Source organism: Hoplias malabaricus, chromosome 10, assembly GCF_029633855.1.
Source record: "Hoplias malabaricus isolate fHopMal1 chromosome 10, fHopMal1.hap1, whole genome shotgun sequence".
Taxonomy (NCBI): Eukaryota; Metazoa; Chordata; class Actinopteri; order Characiformes; family Erythrinidae; genus Hoplias; species Hoplias malabaricus.
In genome coordinates, this window is record NC_089809.1 from 36,238,725 (window position 1) to 36,265,603 (window position 26,879).

Below are 26,879 nucleotides of genomic sequence, written 5' to 3' on the forward strand. Positions count from 1 at the left end.
CATATTAATCAGAATATTGTGAACCTTCCCTATTTGTTCGTTAATCAGGAAATCCAAAAATTGTGGCCACCAAAACGTTTAAACATAGTCTTTTAACTCTGCTTCCTTATTTGTGCCCCTATGAAATCATGGGTAAGTGTTTCTCCTTTTGTCAAGGTATAAACATGGGTAAGTCAACACTTCCCTTCTCTATAACCCTTAAGACTCTGGGGTAATTTCCGCCTGTCATTGTGAAAATAGCAGGTTTTGTGTTTTCCAGCTTTGCCCTTAGGACTGGCTAATGTCACAGTGAAAGACTTCTATCCGGACACTGTCCAGACACTTCTATCAGATATAAGTGGGAGAAAAGATATCTCATCAACAGACATAATAATCAAAGTACTCAATATTATATACAAGATCTTGTTTTTGAAATTTCTTTGCTGTTTTTACGTTTCTCCAGTTTTCTGTGATCTCTGAGGAACACTGGAAGAAAACCAGAAGGACATCTTTTTTCTGTGGGTTGATAATCAGCAAGTTCTAAGATGGAAAAAAAAAACAAAAAACCAAATGCAGACACTAACCTCTTGAGTTTTCAACTGATTTGTGAGTTCAGCCACTTTGGAAGACGAGTGCTCAAGGGCATGACGAGCCACTAGATGTTCTTTATCTCTCTGGTGTTCTGCCTTGAGCAAAGCAAGCTGCTCCCGACTGCGCTCCTGAACCCTAAGGTCATAGCACAACTTAATAAAAATAGCAAACAAGGGTGGTTACATTGTAATCACATTACTGCTATTCTCTATGATTTAGGGACATATAAGCCAACTCTTTTTTGCAGAACTGCTTTAATTATCCTGAGCATGAACTGCTTTTGAGGTCAGTCCACAGAAGGACTTCGACAAGGCCAGTCTAAAACGAGTGTTTACTATTGAGCCATTCAGGTGTGGATATTCTTTTCAGCTGTAGAGTGTTTCCACATAACCTGATTATGTTTGAGCTTCAGCTCATGAACAGATGAAAAGATACAGAAGAGAATTCATTGTTCTTCAACAACAGCACAGTGTCTTTAGGCAGCAAACATGCCCATGTTTTTCTGTTGATATGAAGTCCCTATTGTAATGCAGAACATGTTGTACGGCAGATGTAAACGTATTGTTTTACCCAACAATAATAAACTTTTAACTGGTTTGTGAATATAACGTCAACCTAAATGAATAAGGCATTTTCTTGGTTCTTTATTTCAGGCTGGCGAACTTTACCCATTTCAGGCTGGATACAACTTTGCCCCTTAGATATACACAATTTTAATAATTATTGAACTCTTTCAAAAATACAACAGAGAAAATCCAGAAAAATCAGCAAATATTTGGTCATTGGTTTGTAAACAAAATGGCTATATTACATCTCCTGATACTTAACACCAATAAATCCTTCCCCAATTACCAACCTGTGGAGTTCATCACGTGCTTGTGTAACAGCTGCGTGTAGTGTGATCTTCTCTTGCTCCCACTGCAGAGCCAGCTGTTCCTGTCTGAGCCTCAATCTGTCGTTCTCCTGCTGCACCTCAGAAATGTGGGATCCTGAGAAAGCCTTGGGCTGGTAGTCTTTCTCATCCTGAGTGGAGGGAAAAGGGTCTGTGTAGACCGGAACTGGATCTTTGGCTGGACTTGGGTGGTGTTGTTTGGACTTCACACCAGACCCATTGCCCCTCGGGACCGAAAGCATCGTTCTCCTCTCTCTCTGAAGCCGCTCTACAGTGCGGTGCAGCTCCTGGATGGTGCGGCTCTTAGCGGAAAGTTCCTGGGTCAGGCGATCTATTCGAGCCCCTTGCGCCTCTTCTGCTTGTCGCTGGTGTCTGGAGGGGCTGTGGCAAGGCTTCTCTGAAGTGGTCTCTCTGTGGGAATGAGCCTGCTGGACTTGCTCCTGCAGAGAGGCCACCTCAGCCTTCAGAGAATTCACTTGGCTCTGGTGGGCCTCCTTCAACTGCACCAGTTCCTCTTGAAGCAGATCAGCACGGGGGCCTGATTCCTGAGGGTATTTATGGTCAGCTAACTGTTTTTCCAACTCTGAAATCTGCTGCTCATATTGGAGCTAGAGAGAGAGAGAGAGATTTGAAAGATCTGGACAATAAAATAAATTGCAGTTTGAACAAATGAAAAGCCCTCTTAAAAACTGCAATCGTTTTTGAAAGCAAAAGAAAATGGCAAAACAAGGTTAATGTTCTTCAGCAACTACTTTAATTCTTCATGCTTCACAGAAAGACTGTCAGACTGTTGACCAAATTTATCTTTATACTTCTGTAAAGCTGAAGAAATAAAAAAACCCTTGCCACGATTCTCAGAACACATTTTTTGGAGCAATTTACTACAACACACTGACTATGAAGTTTGAGTGATGTACACTGTCAGAAAAACAGCCACTGTGGTGTTACTTTGCTGTCACTCAAGGGTACATTCCTGTACTATTAGTTAGAGAACATAAATGTACCATATTCTATATTACGTGTAGATTTTAAAATACGCTATACACTTCGAAAGAAAAAATACCTTGATAACTTTACATATTAAATGCATTTTAAACTGTACATACAGCATTTCTGGGTAATCATTCTAGAAACAACAATTATTTCCTCTGGGTTTGTGTTACAGCTCTAAAGAATAAATGGATTTTTGAAGACACTGATATATGGGGAGGGGGAAAAACACTGAGTAATAAATTAATATGGGGAAAAGATGTCACAAGCAGATGGAAGCATGAAGCACTCCAATAAGGTTAAAGTGCTCTGCATTTATAGCTTTAAATAGATGTTCAATTTCCACTGCATAGTCTTTTACTCAGCCTGCTTGTACAGCTTTCATGATGAGTTCAGTATGACGACACAGGAACATTAATGTAAAAACTAATAAACACATACAGCATATTTCTATACATAATACACCAGTTATTACTGGATCACTGCATGAGAGGTAAAAAAGTCTCATATCACCCCATATTTATTTACTATGAAGTCATACCACTGAAAACAACCAAACACAACAACAGTACAATGTTAAAATGATGGTGAAAAAAAAAGAAAGCAAAATGAGGTAAAAATATCTAAAATGTGTGTCTGAAATCGAGGTTCAGAACGTCTAATAATATCCAGACTCCTAGGACTTGTTGAGCACCTGGTTAACCAAAAAAAACTGCACGCTTTTAGACTTAATTATTAATTATTCCGCCACTAATTCTAAAGCATGCATTGACCTTAAACTACATTTCCCACAATGCATTCCCCGATTATGTTGCCTGCCAAGTGACAACATTCCACCACTAGATCACAGTGGATCCTCTTCGATGTGATTTTTTCAACAAGTGGAATTAAGAAATAGCTACAAATATTGATTCCAAAATGTCCAGGAAAAACAAATTAATGCCAATGGAAGACAGTTTGAAGAGAGATGGGAAGGCGATACATGTTTGTGGTTCAAGGAGAAAAACCGGTATGTCTTTTGTGTTGAGGCTGTGGCAGTTGTCAAGGAGTAATTTACGTCAGCACTTTGATACCACACACGGAGCTCAGTACGCCAAAGTTAGCCTTCAAGAAAAGCAACAAATTGTACAAGAATTAAAAGGCAAACTGTGATCGCAGTGGAATATGTTCACAAGAGTTACGGCCCAAAACCACGCAGCTGTGAAAGCTAGCTTTATTGTAGCTGAGGAAATCACTCGCACGTCTACGTCTTTTTCAGGGGGTGAATCTTTGAAGCAGTGTGTGCTGAAGGTCATAACTTGTGTTTGATGATATTTTACTTTATTCACTTGGATAGTTTGATCATTGATTGATGGAGTAATGAGTTTCTTAATCTGACAAATGAACAGGATTTATGTTATTAACAGAGCAACAAGCAAACTTTTATATCTATGCAAATATTTACAAGTTGAATAAGTAATAAATTCAGAGTTATTTAACATTAAGGAGCACTTACATTTATTCTACATTACACTTGGTTACATTTATACGGTCTTACAGTTACATCTGGCCCTTTGAGGGCAACCATTACGCTGATGTGGCCCTCTGAAAATGAGTTTGAAATAAACAGTACATTAACTATTCTCTGGGAGTTTTCAATATCAAAGGTTTTGGATCTAGGTGCGAAAAAGTGTGAAATTCCTGTAAATATTTATTTCTGATGTTAAATGAACAACTAATTATTCATTCAGTAATTATGTAACAACATAAGTTAACATCATTGATTAAGTTTGTGCTATTTTTGAGCTGCATACACTCGACTGGCTCAGTCCAGTTATTAGATTACTTATTCACAACATCCTTTTCTTTTCTTACAGCCACAAATATGAGATAATGCACTTTGACTAGCCTTCAAACGATGACAAAATCCGAAACAAAGCCATCACGGGCATTATTCTCTCAGATCATTAATCTCAGGCAGGAACTGATTCCTTTGAGAAGCTTTTCAACTGGCCACTGGAGATCTACTGAGATTATCTGAGGGAAAGCATACTGTACTGCTCAGGTTACTGCTATTATATTATCGATATTATCTTTCTGTTAAAGATTTAAAGTGATACCTTAAAGTGAAATTTCTTTTGCTTTTATTTAAGCAGCTAATTTATGATTTACTAGTATTATGGTAATGTTTGTTTGTGAGTAGTTCTTGCAGATCACATCACAGATACACATGTCCATGGAGAAAAGGAGACACATTCAGAAATTGCCCTGTGCTGTATGCCATAAAATAAACTTGGTTTCTATGGCAACAACCTGCTCCTGTAAAGCATCACAGTGGTTTGAATCATGAATGACTGAGAAAAGCACAAAAGATGACCGTTTGCTCCTCTGGCAGTCGGTATAAACTACGTTTTCCCCTTATCAGGGCTACGAGGAAACAGCACAGCAGCACCGGAAAATCTTTTATTTAGAAAACCAGACTCATGTTATTACTCCTGACTGTATTAATTCAGCTGTTTTCCCCTGAAGTCCTGTGATGCATCTGAATTAAAAGCATCACCACCACCACCATTACAAATTTTGTAGAACAGCATTCTCGTTTGTGCTACACAGAACTGATTTCAAGTAAAATGATAAGGCTCTATACTTTTCCAAGAAAACCCAGCTTGCTGAGTCTCCCTTCCAGCATCAACACTAGAACGTTACTTGCATTTTTTAACTAGTCTTTCTAAAATTGTGCAGCTAAAAAAAACAGGTTCTCTGTGGTGGGTTCATGTGGCCTAGGTCTGCCCACATATCATAAACCCACCCATTTTTAATCACAGAGCAAGGAATCTCATTTGTTTCTACCATGTTGATGGTATAACTGCCCTCTTTGTTTTCATTAAATGTGTTTGGTTAAAGCTGCAGTCATTAATGAGCAACACCATTGGCCTTTTGGCCCTGCCTCTTTTGTCCTAGCTTCTTCAGATTCTGTGGAACATTCACATCTACAGCATTTAGCAGATACATTCAGAGCGACTCACTAAAGTGCTTAGGTGTTCAGACAGAACGTGTATCCTAGCTAGTACAAATAGGTTACTATCCAAACTCCCTCTGAGCTCAGATATTTGCCAAAACAAGGACCAGTGCTGATACCTAGAAAAAACAAAATGTAATAAGTGCAATACACAATACAATCTACTCAGTGCTCAAACCTAGAATGAAAAACTAGTCACTGCTCATACCTAGAAAGAAAGGAGTTAAGTGCAGTATAAGTGGAAAAACAGTCTGTTATGATGAGCACTCAGATTAGTGCTCACTTAAGTATGTCACAAAGAGATGGGTCTTCAGTCTGCGCTTGAAGACCGTAAGAGAGTCGGCTGTTTGGACACCCAGTGGAAGTTCATTCCACCATCTGGGCGCCAGGACCGAGAAGAGTCTTGACGCTAGTCCTCCATGTGACTTTAGGGACGGCGGGTCAAGTTGAGCTGTACTTGAAGCTTGAAGAGCTCGAGGTTCAGCCCGACTCTTGACCATTGCTCTAAGGTAGGGAGGAGTTGGTCTGTTCTTGGTTTTGTAGGCAAGCATGAGGGTTTTAAACTTGAAGTAGGTAGCTACAGGAAGCCAGGGAACAGCTGCTGTCCGTCATGACGTAATCATGACGGGCGAATATACAGAAAGGCGCTACCTAAACAGCATAACGTTAACTAGATCGGATAGTGTTCCTGTACAATGACAGACACTGAGTATAGTTTAAGTGATTTTCTGAACCTGGACCCATTCAGAAGTCAGCCATTCAAACATGTCTGTGTCAGGATGGAGAGGGTATGACGTTGAAAGGACATCACACCGTCCAGTTAATTGGCAAGTAATATAACATATGGCGACCCTTACTAAAATGATCTTTAAAGAATTATAATTGTGGTGCTCTTTTATATTTTCTTAACATAATTTCTTAATTAATAATAGTCACACTTTCCTGTAATGGTCTTAGTTGTATCTGTATGATAATCCTTTAGTGCTTTAATAACCTTAATACTTGTCTGGTGACAGCTGTAACCACATGTAAGATGTGCAACAGCAGTGGGCAATTAGTTCTGCCTCATCACCACCTCAGGTGCATTTTAAATGGTTAAGATTACATGGTAGCGTCATAAAACATCAGAGTGTAAACGTCCTTGGTAAAAGTAAAAATGCATCTTTGTCCCTGGCCACAAAAGTATAAGATCACTGCCGTTTTCTTGTGTGAATGACGGATGCAGATCATTCAAATGTAAAGTCATTCTGCTCTCCCTGGGCACTGTGACCAGCGCACTGCTCGCGAGTTTGTTTGTTTGTTTGTTTGTGTGTGGTTGTCTCACTGTTTTTCATTCATTCATTATCTGTAACCCTTATCCAGTTCAGGGTCGCGATGGGTCCAGAGCCTACCTGGAATCATTGGGCGCAAGGCGGGAATACACCCTGGAGGGGGCACCAGTCCTTCACAGGGCAACACAGACACACACACATACCTGCGGACACATTTGAGTCGCCAATCTGCAAACTAGATTTTACATTATTACTAATAATAATAATATGGAATATAATGTAAATCTAAATAATATATGGATATTATACAGATAATTATGATTTTTTTGGATAATAAAAGTCATACTGGGCTTCTGGCTCATATTATGTTAGATTAATGTTCACAAGTAACAGCCAAGGCTAAAACTAGAAAGCTTCACAGAAATCCTGGAGACTCCATTTTGGACATAACTGCTGTCTGCATTGTGACATTATTTAATTATAAAAGGAACAAAACAACAACCTCAAAAACACAATTTCACACAGCAAATTTTCTACATTAACTTATATTAAAATGAAACATACATTTACCTTCAATGTATGAAATGTACTATTGTAGTGAATATACATGGTCTTGTCCTGTAGACAGTGAAATGTGTATCTACATAGAAACTGTTTCAATCTAAACTACAATAATATTGATGGAGAATGACGAGTAGATAATGGTAAATTATTGTCTTACATCCTCTGAGATATTTCTTAAGTTTTCCCTGAGCTCTCTCTGAATATTCATTAGATCCATCTGCTCTGAAAGGAGACTGCGCCACAGCTCAACCAAAGAAGTCTCTAATTCCCAAACGTAAGGACTGACACTTTATTGGCAGGGCACTGTCAAAGGTTAATAAACCTCAGTAAAATTGTGCATTTTATTTAAATGAATCGTGCCAATGTAAAAATCAGTTAAAACACAGTGTAGAATCCTTAAGCCCATTCACGGATGATTAAAGCCATGACGGAGAGGAGGTCTCATTTCCCTGTCTCCTCTCCTCACTTGCTCAGGGGGTGGAGCATTAATGCAAGGAAAAGAGGCAAGGGAAGTAAACAGGGATGTAAATTTCATAAAATATAATCCATCCACTGTCTAAAAGGTCCCTCGCCTGCATGGGTGTACTCCCAGTGCCCTGGTTTCCTCCCACACTCCAAAAAACACATTCATAAGTGCATTGGATGAGTGAAACTGCCTTCAGGTGCGAGTTTGAGAGTGATTGGGTGAGTCTTTGATGGCTGGTTATGGACTGACCCCCTGTATATAGCATGTTCTTGCCCTGCACCCACTGATTTCTGATCAGCTCTGCATCTACTGAGACCTTGCTCAGAATGTATTAGTTACAGGATCTGAATGAATGAATTATCTAAATTGATATCACTCGCAATACCTTTGTTAATTCTCAGGATTTTGTATTAGCTGTCTAGCCCTTACAGCTACTGTCAACACTCATACCTTGATTCTGTGGAACTGTTGCTCCATGGTTCTGAGAGAGCGCTTCGTTTCTTCATCACGGCCCTCCAGCTCAGCCTCCAGCCTCTGGATGCGTCTTTCCAGTAGAACTACTGTCTGAGAGGACTGAGGAGCTGTGTTTTGACGGCTGCTTTCGCCCTCATCTCCACCTGCAGCTGCTGCAGCGTAGATCAGAGCCGGCAGGGAGTTTGGGTGTCTACGCCGCAGGATCTCCTCCATTTCTTTCACCTGGGAAAGAGATTTGAGGATGTGAGGTATGGCACTATGCCAAAATCGTGTCAGTTTATATATATTCAAATATATTCTCACATTATTTACAGTATATTTCTGGGGTTTTAAAATACAAGATTATTCAATCCTGTGAGAGAGAGAGAGAGAGAGAGAGAGAGAGACTGAGATTTGAGCAGGCAGATGGTCTGTGGCTCAATTTTCGCAGCGCTCTAGAGATGGAGTAGAAAGGATAGATGTGACCTGAATGAGCAAACGGCAAAATGAGAAAGCTGCTTCTCTCCCGTCAGGAGCCGAGTACAGAGCACAGATCCTCCGCAGCTTGTTCCTAACCTGTCGCTCAAGGTCTTGAATTCTCTTGGCCTCTCCAGCCCTCTCCTTCGCCTTCTTCTGTTGTAGGTTGGCTCGTTTGGTGACCTCTATCTTAAGCTTCTCCACCTACAAGAAGATGCAATCTGAGCGTGCACTACAATCACTGTACCACATGAACAGCATTTCAAACCACTTTAAACAGCACATCCTGAGCTCAAATAAGCATTAACATGAATTAAAGAAAAATAAGTGTTTGAGGGTTCCTGCACACCATCTGAAAATTTTCAAAAGAGAAACGGCAGAGAATGAAACTAGTGGCCAGAAAGATCATGCATTTACTATATATTTATGCATGGATTTTTCCATATGCCATCTGCAAATAATAACACAATTATGTTCCTCATTAGAAATGTCAGACTTTGAACCACTGTATACGCTTTTCTCAAACAATACAGATTGAGGCTGCAGTGTATATAAAAAAAAATGAAAACATTATGTAATAAATTTAATGATGCTTTCACACTCAGATTTAAACTAGCTAGCATGTGGGCGTTACATGGGGATCAGAGACCCAAACTGTGTACTGCTCATAAAGCACAGCAGAATGGCTATCTCACACAAATCAGAGAGCATCATTTAAAAGACTACTGTGTGATGTGAGTATTCCAACACATCAAAACTGTGGGAGTTTACTGAAAGCAAAACTCTTTAAGGACTGCCAAAGTAACGGCACTCAATGCTTTTAAGCAAGTCTTCCACACAGACATCACTTAAATATTACATAAGACCATACCCAGTATGCATTTGTTATGTATCCGTTAAATGAAAGTTTGTGAACAAATGTTCAGAAGAAGACTTTGAAGCCTCTGGAGCACAAGAGAGGGAGGACTTTTTTCCATGAGAAAGGGCAATATGTGCAGTGTCCAGTATACGATTATCATGCTTCCTACACAGAAAACATCAAACCAGCTTGGGCTGAGCTTCCAACAGTGCGCTTGAGAGCCTGACTAGCGTTGTATTAAAGCTTGGTTGGAAACCACTGACCTGAATAATTAACCTGGCCTGCTATCAAATCAATATTACTTAGTATTTGCTTATTGATGTTGCTAAGAAAATAAATAAAAAGGCATAACGTAAGCCAGAAATTCCAGGCTGTGAACTTTAATGCGTTAACATATTTTTTTGTTGTTGTTTTTTGCGTAAAAAATGTGTTGTCTGTGTTAACCATGTCCGCTTAAGATAATGAATGTGTTGTTATTTTTTTGCATACATTAATAACACTTTCCTCTTTATACTGTGTTAAAATTTCATAATGAACGCTTCAAAAATACAGGAGGTCCTCGGGTTACGTCAGTCCCGAGTTACGATGTTTCGTGGTTACGACACATCACCCATTTACTGTATAAAGCCTTGTTTCGACTTAAATGGTTTTGCGTCGTAAACGTCGTAACGCGAACTTCGTGTTTGGTGTGCGCGGCGGAAGAATACACGGTTACGCGGCTCGGGACTGTGTTAGGATAGGATAAGTGCTTACAGTATGTTATTTACGTACAGTATGTACGTATGTTCCAACTTACACCGAAAATCGGTTTACGACGCTACGTAGGAACGGATCAAGGTCGTAAGTCGAGGACCCCCTGTATAGTCCCAAATATGGATGGAATGAAATGGTTAAATATTAAAATATGTATAAAATAAGAAAATGCCGTATTATTTCAATTAATTATTAATAATTAGTAGTTATTTCAAAGATATGAAGTTCTTTTACAAATGCATCAGTAAAAAAAAATTGAGAATGTACACTGAAAAAAAAAAAAAATAATAAAATAAAACAAAACAAAACACATACCAGGGTCAGGCTGACAAGGTGTTAATGGGACTGAGTGCTATGGTCTTACCTGCTCTGTTAATTTCTGTGTCTCTGCATTAGCTGCTCTTAGTCTGGCTGCATCTTTGTCCAGCAGCTCCTGATTCTCAGCATACCACTGTAATCTCTTTTTCAGCTCAGACACTTCCTCCTTATGCCTCTCCTCTAGAAGCTTCAGCTCAAAGCCCTTATCACCTTAAAAATACATAGCCGCAGGCCAACTCTGTCAAAATGGCATATGCTTAACAAAGTGCTCCTTCGGTTCACAACACTGAGAGCTTTGCCTACCTGAAGTATAGATGACTTGTGCTTTTGCCAAGTCCCTCTCTTTTCTCACCATCTGGAGGTCCACTTGAAGGGCCTGCTTCTCTTGTTTTAGCCTGTGGATTTCCTCCTGCAGTTGGGCTTCCCTCTTCTTCTCACACACACAGACAAACACACACAGTAGGAATACCAAATATCATGACAAAATCAGACTTTTCTTGAGCTAGTATAAAAGCAGAATAAAGAATCTCCATCTGAGCAGCATACCTGCGCAGCCTGTGCCTGGAGTGTTAGTTCAGTAACGCCGAATCCTTGGTCTCCAGGAGCTATGTTTCCAACAGTCTTCTGCTTACTGCTCCTTTTTAACTGTTCCCTAAAAAGACACATTTGTTTAGAGGTGGATAATAAAGCACTAGATAGGCCAGCAGAAATAAAGTTTCTCTGTGAATAGGGATGCACCCAACAATTAGTTATAGACATTGATATATTGCAGTGTCATTGTGCACCCTTGGTTGTTGAGTAACATAAAAAACATTAGCTTATGTGGTATTGGCTCTGTGGTATACAGAGAAAATTCAGACCTCACTATGAGTTCCAGAACATGTTTATCTACAAAACACACAGACAGCACTAGGGAAAGTGTCTGATACTGGCATACAGCTTGTATAGTATCAGTTGATGAAGTGCATTCTTCAGTTTTATGGGGTATATGGATTTTTCCATCATAGGAACATGGCACTCTAAAACCTTTTCTCTCTTTCCATTAGCAGGAGATAACCATTTCCTTTAACATTGATTACTGTTATTATATACTGCGAATACATGTTGATATGGTCCTACCTGCAGTTAAAATAGGATGCTGCTGCAAGGGTTCACTGGCACTAAGAATAAAAGCCTATTTCAAATGTCCTTGCATTGCTTCATTGTTGCCCTTTCATTGCGAGGGCCCTTCCTTATATTTTTAATTTACTCATATCTTCCACTACCCAAAGGTCCTTTAAATCTCTTATAAACAATTTGAAAACATCTATAAAAATGTTAAGAAACAATTTTTTTTAATTGACTGACAATTAACAGAGTAATGGGGTGAAATTGTGGCTATTTTCTGGGTAAATTGATGCACTCAATCACATTAGACCTTTTGTCACCAAGGCCCTGCTTTCATTACAATAACAGTTGGATTACTGTGGGTAAATATTAATTATTTTCCACAGCACTTAAATATACACATCTATCATAAACATATATTATAGCATCAGTGGCGATGTGAAAAAACATGAGAAGTAATATTGCCATGACAACAAACCACCCATTTGCTGACAGACAATTATATACCATGTCAAGTGATGTATAAATAAAGGGTCAGATTCAGGCACAGAGTTTGCACAGAGTCAGCTGCTTGTGTATAAATCTGCAATCTTATTGGGTATACAGTATTTTTCAAGAAACACTGCCAAGCTGAAATGTTTCCTCTTTCCAGGACCAGGAGAAAATCATGTCCTCTCATATAGGACACTGGGACTGACCAGTCCTTACTGTCCAGCCTAGAATTTTACAAGCGAGCGCCTTGGAGTAGGGCTGCAAGATATTGGAAATAACAGACACTTCATATACACGGTGATTTTAAATCGTCATTGATCCAATATGATATGATATTAATAATGTGTCTTACTCTTACTCAAAATAAGGGTTTCATCTATGAATAGTAGGAAAGTAGGTCTTTGTACTCATGGTTAAAACAGAGGATTAAACAAAGAAACCTTCAATGTCACATCAGGGAATCAACACGAATGACACAATGGTTCATTTGATGTATTATTATTTCCTGCTGAAACCTCTTTAAAAAGTAAACTTCATTAAAAAAAAACTACAGGAATAAAAGAGAAGCTTTATACTACAGAGCTGTGGTCTTAATTGTTTAGCACTGCAGTGTCTCTCTCGCTCTCTCTGCTTTCTTAGCACCCCCCCCCTCGCTTCTCCCCCTTCCACTCATCTGCTCTGTTCAGACTGAAGAGTCCATCTTTTTCTGTTTCTTAGTAAGTCAAATGACGTAGATATGCAGATAAAAACACCAGCCCCACCCCCTCAGCCCCACCCACACTGTGCTCCATGTGACGCTGCATGCCCTGTGATGTGATTGTTACACTTGTGCACACCGTTGAAGCTTAAACAGTGTATATTGTGCAGCCCTATATTAGAAAAAACAGCTCAGTTGTTAAATGTGTAAACCACAATATCATTTCTCAAAACTCAGACTTCTTTCTGCGAGTTCCTATCCCCCCTAAAGATGTTGTACAATGAAAAAATGCATCCCAAATTTGTCATGTAACACTTTCAAAGTTGTTATATTGCAGTCATTAACAGATGTAAATGCGCCAGGCAAAAGTGTCTGTAACACAAAAGCAGACACAAGGCCTGGAGTTTAAAGAAAGTATTAATTATAGACTCACTTGGTGAAGACTAAATCAGAAAGCAGTCGTTGATTTTCTGTGAACATGGCCTCTTCACTTTGTTTAATCTGCATCTGGAGGGCCTTCACCTGCGTATACAACTTCTCGTTCTCCTACAGAGTAAAACATATTTACCACTGTAAACACACCGCAGAGAATAAATCAATCAACAATACAATAACCAAGCTTTATAAAAACAAGAGAAAATTCCTCTGGAAATAAATTCATGATATTTTTATTTATTTATTTATTTATTTATTTAATGTGTATTTCTTTTTTCTGACCATGAACATAACATTTCATCGAATATTTAGCTGGAAAAAAAGGCAGAAAATGGTGCTCTTTGACTTCTGCCCAGAACTATACACAATAGAGATCGATTCAGCCGTGAGCTAAATTACTGATTTATGAATACAGTGTAAGAGATGATCCCCTAGAAATAACTCCAGCATTTTTACATTTTTGATCTGTGTAACATCACAATAGCAACTCTAAAACAACTGTGGAATGATCTAGTTCATATACACACACAAATCTGACTTAAACCTACATCGATTACTTCAAAGCTTCAAGTCAGCAGTGCCAGGACTCACTAAAAGGATGCACTTGACCCTCTGGCTAAGAGAGAAGATAGAAAATGAATCCAGCCACCCACACTATCTTAATGCATATGTGATTTTTGTAGGCAAAAGGAGTTGGAGAGAGAGCGGAATCAGCTTACTAGTTGATAGCCCTGAATCAGATTCTCTTGCTCTTTCATGTCTTTCTCAATTTGTTTGAGTTTCTCCTCTGTCACTGGGTCTGAAGCTTCACCAAATCTCCACTGTTGCTTCTTACTGGCCTCTTCTAGGCTGTGCAACTGAAGAAAAAAAAAACAATTATTCTGTTAGGAAACATCTCTCACACTAGAGTAACATGCATGTGCACACAACACATAAAACATCCCATAATCATACTGCCTTCTGCAGGAAGAAAGAGACATTTTTCATTGATGAGCTACAAGGTGCCTGAGGTGAAAAAGTATCGATACTGAGATAAATACTTACCTAATAAAATAGATAATAACATTTATAGAAGACCAAACCCTTTTCCACAGAAAACTAAAGCATAGGGCCACAGTCATAACGCCTTAATGAAGTGTCAACCTTACTCTTACATCCCAAACCTTGACATGTGCTGCTACGAGATCATCATTATTCACTTTTAATCTGTAAGTGGTCTTTATGCCTCGTGTCTGTCCGTGTTGTAACCAGGCTTTGCCACAGGACAAATAAACGCTGGAACTAGCTCTTCCATATATGGATGAGATATTTGCGGAGATGTTAAAGTGTAGAGGAATAGTGGCACGGAAAGCTTTGTAGTGCTTCATCTTGGGTCCAATACCTGTATTCCAGGGCTCATTCTAAGGCATGAAAGATTCATACTATCACACAGGAAAACACAGTGGGTGAAATGAACACCATGACAACCACTTTTGCAAGGCCTGCCCGTAAACATCCATGGCCCTCAGAAAGCATAAACTGTACAGGGAACATGAAAAACATGCTTAAAATGCAAAAAAACAGAAATGAGGGCGAGTGAGTTAATGCAGGTTCATTCAATTATTCTTCCTATTTACCACACGGCTCCACGTAGTCTTTCCGTGTCTTTTCCACGGGTCTGCTAAATATAACCACTCCTTCCTGCATCATACAGGCTTGACTATTATGTGGAAATAAAAGAACACAATCACTGCCTCTTACTCTCACCCTGTCAAACGTAAAAGGCCCAAAAGGCCTTAAAGGAGCTCTAAGTAGTATTTGGTATTTTTGCTCCTGGGCTGCTCCTAGTGTGTTGCTGAGTGTAATTAACTTTTACAGCACAGTCTTTAAATGAAGAGGCAGAGGGGAGGGACAGGGGTGGTTCTGCAAATGTTACATAGTGTGGTTTCTGCAGTGGTGAGCCTGGATTATCAACAGTAGAGGCTGTAATGACAGAGGTCAGTGAAGTGGCTTCCAATGAGAGTCTGGATTCTGGTTGAAGGTATTTTGGACCATTCCTCTTTACAAAACATCTCCACTGTATATGTCCCATTTAAAGACTACCCAAGCGTGTCTTTATAAATGCTAGCTCACATACCTTTAAATTTGTGATGATCAGAGCCACATGTCCTTGAATAAACTGCAGTGCCAATGTTGATTCACCCGTGTAGGTTTAGATTTAACAGAAGTCTGGGAAACTAGAGCTAGGACCTAATAAACTGTACACTCTACACTCCACCATGGAGCTGAACTTTACTTGTTTTTTTGTGTGTGTTAAGCTTAGAACACTATTAACTGAATGTCCTTTTACTTATCCACAATTGAGTTCAACAGAGCACTTGCAGAGCTGAAGCAGCTATAAGTGCTGACCTTGCTCTGTAAACTGTAATTCTCCTGTTTGAGTGCGCTGATCTCCCGGCTATACTCTTGATGTAGCTGCTCTTCTCTGAGAAGTTGTTGTCTCTCTCTTTGAGCCAGTTCCTGACCACTGCCTGCAGCTGCTTCCTTGACCAGATCACTCTATAAGAGAATAAGAGAGAAATCACAGACAGAATAGATGAGATCATGCCCCAACTGTGAATCAAAGTAGTAAAGAAACTTATTCTACACAGATAGTGATAAAAAAAATCTCTTTACTTACTCTGTCTGTAGTTGCCTGCTGTGTGCTGCTGTGTGAAGGGACAGGAGAGCAAGCGTTCATACCATTTGCTTCAATTTGGTGTTGTAAAAAGGCAGCAATGGACTGGACTGAGGAAATTAATTCACTGTTTATTCTCAAATCGGTGTCAAGACCTAAACAAAACCAGAAAAAAAATGGTTTAAAACTTCAGAAGAATATATATATATATATATATATAGGGCGGCACAGTGGTGCAGCAGGTAGTGTCACAGCTCCAGGGACCTGGAGATTGTGGGTTTGATTCCTGCTCCGGTTGACTGTCTGTGAGGAGTGTGGTGTGTTCTCTCTGTGTCTGCGTGGGTTTCCTCCGGGTGCTCCGGTTTCCTCCCACGGTCCAAAAAACACACGTTGTTAGGTGGATTGGCGACTCAAATGTCCCCGTAGGTGTGAGTGAGTGTGTGTGTTGCCCTGTGAAGGACTGGCGCCCCCTCCAGGGTGTATTCCTGCCTTTTGCCCCAGTGATTGCAGGTAGGCTCTGGACTCACCGCGACCCTGAACTGGATAAGCGCTTACAGATAATGAATGAATGAATGAAGTATATATATACCCATGTATATTTTTCTAGGAACTGTGATATTGCACAGTGGACTAGCATCGTCTGGGCCGTGTTCCTGCCCCGTGTCTATTCATTCTGGGTGGGTTCTGGATCTGGGAGTGCTTACAGATAAAAACAAATAAAACAAAGTATAAACTTTTCTATCACAAATCTTAACTCTAGAAATAATCTGGCTTGTATTTGAATATATACTGTAAGGGAAAAATATTATTATCTGTACTGGTCTTTCTTCTTGTCACATACAATTTTGATCAATAAATAGGATGAACAGCAACAAAAAACAGATTCCAAATTCTCCAACTCTCTGTGGATAAGGTGCATTTGTCAGATGAAGCAACTTAAATATGAATCCCAAATGAGTTCACTCCCCAAAACAGCATACAACTGTCCATTACGGCTCACCTCTGCACTGCGGCCAGCAACTGAGATGCAGTCTTGCTGGTGATTGCCTTCATTATCTCTTGTATTGATTATTTCAGCTCCTCATTAAATTGTCTCCCTGTAATACTGCTGAACCGGCTTCAGTTTATTCAAAACTCACCTCTCATTAAATGATACATTCTACACAAACGATCCAAGATCATCTTTCATCAATATAATACATCTTCCCCAATACAAACCTATACTTCTACTTTAAAACCACTAAAAAATTACATTCTCACAGCAGAGACAACCCAAACCTGTTATTTTTCTTCATATATCACACAGATGTGTCATTCCTGAGGCTGTGTAAACATTAAAATGTGTTGAATCTGACAAATTCAGTTCAAATTTGAAAACGTTTATATGTTGTATAGAAGTTCCATATTCAATTCACAGCAGGAGAGGAATTCATGTCACTTTTACATCAATATGTCTGGTCATCACTCATACTTCTATGCTGCCAGGAGAGATTTATGGAGATATCTCATTTGAGGTATTTAGTGGAAATGGATGGAAACAGAGTGGTGAAAGCATTTTTGTTTTCTAAAATATATTGGGAAAAGAAAAACATTTTTAAAATCCAAATTCATGTCACTATTTAATCAGAAAATAAGTCTCAAGGAAATTGGTATTACTACTAGATTATGGGCTGTCGTATCACAGCTGTCCCCAAATGACTCACTGTATAAGGGCCTTGAGCAAATCTCTAACTGGATAGGACAACATTTTGCAGTTGAATGAAGATAAAACACAGATTATTCTATTTGGGAACAGCCATGAGAGACACAAGAGCTGCACATCTGGATTCAAGATCACTTAAATCTAAAGAGCTAGCTCAAAACCTTATTTTTAAAACCTCAATTTAAAAAGGAGCATAAATACGCTGGTGTAGGACCAGCATATTTGTCAGATCTGCTACAGAGATCTGAGCCAAGCAGAACTCTCAGATCTTTAAGAACTAGTCAGTTAGTCCTGCCTCAGATGAAAACTAAACATGGGGTAGCAGTGTTAAGCTACTGTGCAGCTCTTAAATGGAACCAGTTCACAGAGAACATTAGAAATGCTCCAATTTCAGGAACTTTTAAAACAATACTAAATAAATTCCTAATTGAGAAGCTTACAGTTCAGTTTAAAGTACGCTTCACTTTTTATTCTGTAACAGCACTTTAGCTTTTGCACAGCTTCTAAACATTTATTCTAATGAACTCTTTTTTGTTTTATTGCATCATTCCCTTTGAACGATTTTAATCACGAATTTAATATTATTGCTATTTGAAATGCAGCAGGTAGTGTCACAGTCACACAGCTCTAGGGACCTGGAGGTTGTGGGTTCGATTCCCGCTCCGGGTGACTGTCTGTGAGGAGTTGGTGTATTCCCCCTGTGTCCGTGTGGGTTTCCTCCGGGTGCTCCGGTTTCCTCCCACAGTCCAAAAACACACGTTGGTAGGTGAATTGGCGACTCAAAAGTGTCCGTAGGTGTGAGTGTGTGTTGCCCTGTGAAGGACTGGCGCCCCCTCCAGGGTGTATTCCCGCCTTGTGCCCAATGATTCCAGGTAGGCTCTGGACCCATCGCGACCCTGAACTGGATAAGCAGTTACAGATAATGAAAGAATGAATGCTATTTTAAATGTTTTAAATGCCTTTACATTTTTTAAATTCATATTCTTAATGAATCACTTTTTTAGATTCTTTAGATTCTGTAAAGCATTTTGAACTGCCCTTGTGCATGAAAATTGGCTCTATAAATAAACTGGCCTTGCCTATTAAGCATTTTTAAAGAAATAAAAATAAGAAAAGCTCTTTTATGAATATGTCTATATCAAATTATATTATATCATATTAGTCAGGTCTGCATAAAAGTTGTGTGGAACTGGGTCAACTGAAACTAATTAATTTTTCTCTCCTGTCCTCCTCTTTAAAGGGCGTGGGTTTGGTGAAATAAAGAGTTATACATCTGGCCACATTCTTCTGCTGTGTGAATGTAACCTGTGTCTCACCCCTACATATTTCCTTGAGCTCTCCGTTATCTCTAAAGCTTAGTTATTCTAGTATAGGACGACTCGACTTCTCACACATCAGAATTTTACAAAGAGATTTTTCAGAGTTAAAGCTGCCAAACTCTGGAGTTCTCATCTTCAGTCTCTTTGCGATTGATCTACCATTTTTATTCATTGAATCCCACTACTTTTTCTGTTCTCCTTTCTTTAAGCAGAATTTTTCACCTCTTAAAATGGGCTGTATATGGTTTGTAAAAGCTGCTATAAAAAATATCATTATTATGAGTATTCAATTGAGACTTCACCTGGAGAACGTGTGTCACCCTGTAGAAATAGACTCAAAAATAGTCCTACATTCACACCCCTACATGACTAAGCAAATATACCACACATTTTTTAAAGGCTCTTCATGGGATATTTGTCCATAAATTAAGCAAGAGAGTGTTTGCCTTCCACAACCATACAAATTGCCATATATATATTATTGCGATTAATAATTATTTTGTGTGTTTGTTTTGTTGTATTTATTCATTCATTCATTCATTATCTGTAACCACTTATCCAGTTCAGGGTCACAGTGGGTCATCAATACACCCTGGAGGGGGCGCCAGTCCTTCACAGGGAAACACAGACACACACACACATTCACTCACACACTCGCACCTACGGACACTTTTGAGTCACCAACGTGTGTTTTTTTGGACTGTGAGAGGAAACCGGAGCACCCGGAGGAAACCCACGCGGACACGGGGAGAACACACCAACTCCTCACAGACAGTCACCCGGAGCGGGAATCGAACCCACAACCTCCAGGTCCCTGGAGCTGTGTGACTGCGACACTACCTGCTGCACCACCGTGCTGCCTGTTTATTGTAACTAACAAATTCAGTTGTGTTGGGCAGATATATTGAATCCTGGGCACTGTAGCTGCCAACTGGCAGACTCAGCTTGAGCTCAGATAAACAAATAACACTCATGACTGGCTTCTAAAAATTTGATGGTCCCAAACAGAAATTGATGCTTTACAAATTTCTCTATTTCAACCAATTCTCACTGTGTTTGTAATATACATATATTTGCCATATACATACATATTTGTTAATGCTTTCAAGTTATATGTTAAACGTTGTGAGGCCAGTAATCCACACCACAAATGTGCTTGTTTTGATTGTAGGTTTTTCATCCACAACAGCACTAGCAGCAAAATATACTACACTGTAGTAACATGATAACATTCCTCATCTCTAAACCTCAGATGGAGGTGTTGTACCTTTGACTGTATGTGTCTGGCTTAGGGTAGATGCCTTGTTGGTGATCTGGGTCTGAAGCTTTCTCTGAACCAGTGGAGAAGGGAGTTTAGGTACTTGACCAGACCTGGAGGGAGAAGAAGCCTTTGGAAATGGTCTGATTTCAGCTTTCTTGGTCCTCACAGACGGGACTGGGGCTTTTCTAGTGGCGGATGAAGCAGCAGCTGTGGTGCTGGATCTGCCAGACACCTAAAAAAAAAAAAATAATATTACACTAGTGCCTACCATTATCATGATCATTATCACAATCACAGAAACACAATCACTGGAGAAAATGATGGAAGAGGCCATTGACAGAGTCTGTTTGAACAGAACAAAAGGATAATTTCCTTCTCTGTATGCCTCCGTCCTGACTTTAAGAAAGTCAATTTATTATCTTCTTTTACCCATTAGCCCTAAAACCAGACCAAAGTCACATGTACAAAACGACACATACTGAGAACAGCTGTAGTTCTGTCTCACCTGCTGTTTTTTGCCTTTCCTGGAGACACCAAGCGGCTCCTTATAGTCATCCTGTTCTTGCATAAGCTTTTTCACCTCCTCAGCGACGCTCCTGTGTCTGGGATGTGGAGATGCTGGTTGAAGCTCCGTCAGTAAAGAGTCCTCTCCTACTGACCCTCTGAGATCACCAATAGATTCTTCAGCTTTAGATCTCATAGGGTTTTCTTCTGAAGCCATCCTTTCAGCATTCGCATCCCCTACTGCTTCACTACATTCAGAAAATTAGACAAACCCCACCATACCATGTTTACAACTATGTTTTCATGTAGCTTGAGGATCAAGGTAAAACTTTCCCACACATTTCATCACCAAAAGTACATCTACTTGGTTCAGAGATCATTGTAAACTATTGATTAGAGACTTTCCTTTTCAGTTTTAATTTACTATCCATGGGTGGTCTGGGTGCCATATTGGAGGCTGACTGTCTGGTTTCAGTGCTCAGCATTTAATTGAAATAAATGGGAAATGTGTACAGATTTCTCATACACAGGTCCTCTCTCTGTGCTTTACAACATTCAGAAACACAGAGGCCTACTGCCTCTTTGCATCAGGGGGGTAAGGGGTCCCACAATGCTGAATGAGGAGAAAAAGACCTTTATCTTCTGTTAGCCATTTTAGCATTTTCTCCATAAGATCTAATGGAAAACGTTAGAATTTAATGCATTTCTCTGCCCTTGTAACTGAATCTGAGAAGAGTTATTCATACAAAGATCATATACAAGCTTCTGAAATTTTGTTCTTTCCCTCATGCTTTGTTTTAGCATGTAAGAGACTACAGACACAAATCCCATATTCTTTTGTCTGACACTTTGTCTGAAAAAAAAAAAATTCAATCTGAAATGTGCTGGCCAACTAACCTCAGGGGCTGAAGAGAAAAGCCATACTTGAATCCAAAGTCTGGTCCAATAGCCTGCATCAGCTCCTCTGCAGTGGGTAAATCTACAAAACACAGAACAAACAAACATTAAGGGACTTTGTGAAGGCAGCCAACTGTTGAGAATATTTTTTTGTAATGGTGAGAAAGGTAAAATTGATGCAAATCAGAAAGAACTAAATCACTGGGGACTAGTTTACCTCACATCAAACAGTATGTACAAGCTTCAAGCTTTTGAGAGGGAAAAGATTCAAACATTTCATAATTATCCCACCTTTTTTTGGAACTGGGTTTGTACCTCCCCATCATAAGTGAATTTTAAAAGCTGGATTCCACTTAAAGGATTTGGAAGGAGTAAAATTGACCATGGATTGATAAATCTGCTTGCTGGCAGTTTGCTCATTATAAGTAAACAAATACTCTCTGCTGGTTTCCTGCGATGCAGACTGACCGGACTCTGCTGTGGAGACACGTTTGAAGGTTCCTCTGGAGCACTCTGGAGTGACAGGAGAGGCTGCACAACTGCTGGGCTCTTGAACTTTCTCTACCTCTTCACACTCTCCCTGTGAATGACTGATCTGTCTATATGCTTCCTGCAGCTCTTCCATCTCACTTACACCACTCTGACCATAGGACTGACCTACAGAGAATAAAGTGAAAATAACAGTGAGAGAGGAAAGCAGAAGGACAGACAGAGAGGCAAAAGAGAAAGATAAAGAGGAACAGTGAGAGACCGGTGGAAAGAAAGAAAATAAAAAGAGAAAAAGACAAGCAAAGGGAAAAACAATAAAGAAACCAGCTAATTCAAAAACGACAATTTTTGAATGTTCAGACCTGTAGCACCTGGCTCTCCTGCTGCCTCAGCCAATCTGGAGAGAGGCCATTCTGTTCTCTTTGCATCATCATTTCCCAGAGCGTGCACCTGCGCTCCATCCGTAGAGTTCAGAGAATCATGCAGCGACACTAGAGGGGGGAAAAAAGGACTTGTTTGGTCAGTGTTTTAGTGTGTGTGTGTGATGTATATATATATATATATATATATATATATGGCAAAATGCAAACAAACTCTTCACCTTTCGACAGCATGCCACGCCTTATAGGTTTCTGAAACAAAAAGGAACACCAAGAAAACATTCTAAGTAAATGAACTAAACCATAGATAAACATAGCAATCAGGCTCTACGAAGTACATTTCACTTTAATCCATCATTACAAATGATCAGAATTTGAAGGGAAGGGGTAATAACATTACATTCTTTAAAAAAATGGTTAGTCAAAAATTCAGATTTACATAATTATATACCTTCAGGTACAGCAACAAAAACCCAACTCCTGCAATCAGCAGGAAGGAAACATGCAAGAAAATACATCTATATCTACATGTATATAACTAATATAATTAGCAGCCATCTTTAAAGCTCTATTTCACCGTTTCATGTCAAATTCAAACGTTTTTGTTTTAATTAAAAATGGTTTCTATGGCGTCAAAATATGTTCTAAAGTTCTGAGAACCAAAAACCAGAATCCATAACCAATAAATGTCATTTTGTAATTGAGAAACCTGTCATTAACATTCAGAGTTATAAAAACAGGTTTATAAACAGAATATTTCTGTATATAATCCTCTATTTTGAGTTTAATATTCTTGAAGAATACGTTTTCGCTTTCATTCCGCCTTTTCTCGGTTGGGCTTCTCCCAGTCTCACTTTCGCCTCCAGAGGTTTCTCACTTTTGACTTTTGACAGGGTTGGGATCTAGACAGTCATTGGCTGCTTAAGTTAAGCCCCGCCCACCCAGCAGATATAGCACACCCGGCTACATCAGTGAGAGCGCGCCAATCTTACCCTGATTGGAAAAAGACCGCCCGGCAAACACAGGTAAGACATATCAAATATTTATTAACGATTATGTCTTTTAGTAATGCACAGCTCCTCGTAGAGGCTTAGAGTCAATCAGGGTTAGGGTGTGCAGAATCAGCTGGGTAGGCGGGGCTTAACTTTAGCAGCCAATGACTGTCTAGATCCCGACACCATCAAAAGCAAGAAACTTGGAGATGAAAGCGAGACTGAGAGAAGCGCAACCGAGAAAAGGAGGAATGGAAGCAAAAACGGATTCTTCAAGGAAACATTCTGTTTACAAACCTCAATCTCAATATTAATGACAGTTTTCTCAATTATAAAATTACATTTATTGGTTATGGATTCTGTATTTTGGTTCTCAGAACTTTAGAAACTATTTTGTTGCCATAGGTTTCTTTCAACATTTCACATCCAACAACTAAAATGATGTCTTTAAAATAGCACTGTACATAGAAAATTTAAGCAGACAATGAAAAATGCTCTTTTAAAAGAGGATTGAACTGAGAAATATGGATTTGTTTTGCTCTTTTGACCTCTTTGGATCTTTAAGGTTCATAATTGATTTTTTTTCTATTGTAGTGTCAGAAAACACTTGAATAATTAGCAACTTGATGCAATTTGAGGCAAGGGTAATATGACGAAGGCATGTAGTGTACACTACCACAGGGCACTGAAATAGATTATATTGTCAACAATCAGGGACAAGAATAAAACAGTTCAACCTCATAACATCCTCAGGGGATTGGCACAGTTGTACATTTTTAATGTATTTTTCCAAAATGTTTAACCTGAAACATTCTACATGTTTGTTTGAAAGTTAATAATCTAGACATTCTACCTGCTGCGCCACCGTGCCGCCCTGGTAGCCTTTAATCAGGCATTTTTGTGCCATACTTTTGAAACAAGTATTTGACAAAACCATCCAAATAATTAAACATAGACCTCTCAAACCATTTTACCACAGCTGGTGACTAAAGCAATTGTGGCCTTGAGTGGTGCTCTAAAGGAACAATCCCACTGGGCAAGGGACAGAGGAAACAGCATAAACCTTGAGGTTCCATTTTCAATTATATTACCATTATTATTTTTAATACTATATTTTTAATACAATTAAAACTCTCAAGGTACTTTAATGGGATTAGTAATATTCTTCATCAAATCTCTGCATGTGTGGGTATACGTTTCAGAAGCTCTACTGCTGAAACAAGAGGACACACACTACTGGACCTAAAATAAGACAAATATCAAAGGACAGGACTCCAAAAACACACTGTGCTTGTCATGCACAGCCATAACACCACACTCTAACTTCCTTTTCTCCAGAAAGCAGACCCAGGGCTCGGAATAACTGAGATTTAACCTATCAGTACCATAAAGTGTACCTCAATATACTTACATAAGGGAAAAAAAAGACTACATACGATAATATATGATACGATAATACTAAGACGATATTGTGTTATAAAAGATGTTGTCCTTGGACCCTCCAGGCCACTGCAGCACATGTTAACGTAGTTGGGTTTACTCATTAGAACAGGCATCTACAAACATTTGGACATATGGTGCGTAAAACATACGCTGGACAAAAGCACAATCTATCTGCCTAAATATCCTACAACATGTACTCACCTTCTCTTCAAGTTCCTTCTCACTTGCCTCATCCTCAAAATCATCACTGTAGGCAGGGGATGGAGCTGTGGGCATTACTGACACGTGTTTATCATTTATACTGTGATTTACAAATTTAAGCCATGTAATCTGACTACTATTTGTGAAAGTCATGACACCGTAGGGTGGTGTTTTATAATATTGTAACAATGTAACGTTCTTACCGGAGTTCTCCTGAACAGAGATTCTTTTGCTATCTCCACTTTGATCTTGGTTTGTCAAAGGTACAGCTCCTCCTCTGAAAGACGTCCACACACAGACACAAATGAAGCCATAAATATTCTGCATTTACTTTCACTCAAAAGACCTCTCTACAGGGGTCTATAATAGTTCATAATTACGTAATGGCACATTGTTTTGTTGTCCTCATCATCAGCCATGTAGAAAATGGCACCTTTGTGGAGAGGAAATTGTGGAGCTGCTGGATTCTTGCTCTATGTTCAGTCGGGGCTCTTCACTCTGGGATTCTGCATCTTCATTCATCCCAAATTTGGCTAATCCAGTCATCATCAGTGAATCTGTGAGAAAGCAAAGAGGCTGCTTACTGGAGAGAGAAATTAATAATTCAGTGACTATAGAGGATGAGTATTAGATTTCAGTGTTTTAACTGCTCTAGCTCACCTAGACATATTCAGATCTGTGAAATATCAATTTTATAAGGAGTGCTCTTGACCTCTGCATTAAATCGTCAAGGTAAGGTGGGACGTCAGCAGTTTTAGGTTTATTATCTACCAATTTAAAATGACTTTCAGTATGCACACAGCCATTGGGAACAACATGATTAAGCTCATATCTTAGATCACTGACCTAGGACAAGTGTGAACCATGCAGTGTTAATGTATGCAAAGAGTGGAGACTGATTTGTTGATTAATCTAAATAAATGAGAATAAAAACTAGAAAGAACTTAAGTAGACCAGTTATATTACAGAAAGAAACAATGACAATGTGAATGTGAATTCTTAAGGGCTCCTTCAAGAATCTGGCTGCAGAACTATATACCCCACCTACAAGTGGGTGGGTGGTTGGTTGTGTTTATGAGTATGTGTATGACTAGAACACCAACCCTCTGGCTCAAGACTATCTCTGCTGAAGATGACATTGTCCCCTCTGGACTCATTCTCATAGTGGCGTTCCTTCAGCTGCTCTTCATCCACCTCCTTGATGGACTGAGACTTCCTTAAAGATTTGCGGAATGTCCTTCCAGACGTGCTCAGTCCTACAGAAGACCGAAGTTTTTAGACACTTCGCAAAAGGTGCCCTGAGAACTAAGACAAATCTAAAGCAAGAGAAAATCAGCATATCAGCTGACCAGGCACAGCACCATTTAGTCATTCATTTTTTATCATCATGGTTTAAGATTCATCATGTCCCCATAAAGCGTATCAGTCACACATGATCCCTGTGTTAACAGACTGTCTGGCATAGCACCAAGCAGTGACTGGGCCTACAAGCCAAGCTTCATGCATAATTTATTTGAAGAAAAAAAAAAAGTTCAGTAGCAATTAGGAGTAACATACATGATGATTAACTGTTGTTTACATTTGCACATTGATTGCATGTTATTAACGTTTCTGGAGGTATCTGGAGGTTATATACAAAGCTAGAAGTCAAGAATCTGTTAAGCACCATTACTCTGGAAGGACATGTAAGTGT

At 39.3% G+C, this 26,879-nt stretch overlaps 1 protein-coding gene across 6 annotated transcripts in view; it reads right to left on the reverse strand.

Annotated features, from left to right (window-relative positions):
• Window positions 1–26,879, reverse strand: part of cep162 (centrosomal protein 162) — a 41,565-nt gene that overhangs the window by 4,657 nt on the left and 10,029 nt on the right. For all 6 annotated transcript variants that reach the window (XM_066682577.1, XM_066682579.1, XM_066682574.1 and 3 more), the window contains 21 exons: window positions 26,290–26,442; window positions 25,620–25,743; window positions 25,390–25,463; window positions 25,187–25,251; window positions 22,772–22,802; window positions 22,533–22,661; window positions 22,150–22,338; window positions 21,682–21,763; window positions 20,786–21,032; window positions 20,287–20,512; window positions 16,002–16,153; window positions 15,731–15,880; window positions 14,062–14,199; window positions 13,341–13,453; window positions 11,158–11,263; window positions 10,915–11,041; window positions 10,658–10,821; window positions 8,781–8,885; window positions 8,202–8,447; window positions 1,427–2,070; window positions 564–705 (listed from right to left, as the gene is read on the reverse strand). In XM_066682577.1, the coding sequence (XP_066538674.1) occupies window positions 564–705; window positions 1,427–2,070; window positions 8,202–8,447; window positions 8,781–8,885; window positions 10,658–10,821; window positions 10,915–11,041; window positions 11,158–11,263; window positions 13,341–13,453; window positions 14,062–14,199; window positions 15,731–15,880; window positions 16,002–16,153; window positions 20,287–20,512; window positions 20,786–21,032; window positions 21,682–21,763; window positions 22,150–22,338; window positions 22,533–22,661; window positions 22,772–22,802; window positions 25,187–25,251; window positions 25,390–25,463; window positions 25,620–25,743; window positions 26,290–26,442 (3,407 nt within the window). The remainder of the gene's footprint in view (window positions 1–563; window positions 706–1,426; window positions 2,071–8,201; window positions 8,448–8,780; window positions 8,886–10,657; window positions 10,822–10,914; window positions 11,042–11,157; window positions 11,264–13,340; window positions 13,454–14,061; window positions 14,200–15,730; window positions 15,881–16,001; window positions 16,154–20,286; window positions 20,513–20,785; window positions 21,033–21,681; window positions 21,764–22,149; window positions 22,339–22,532; window positions 22,662–22,771; window positions 22,803–25,186; window positions 25,252–25,389; window positions 25,464–25,619; window positions 25,744–26,289; window positions 26,443–26,879) is intronic.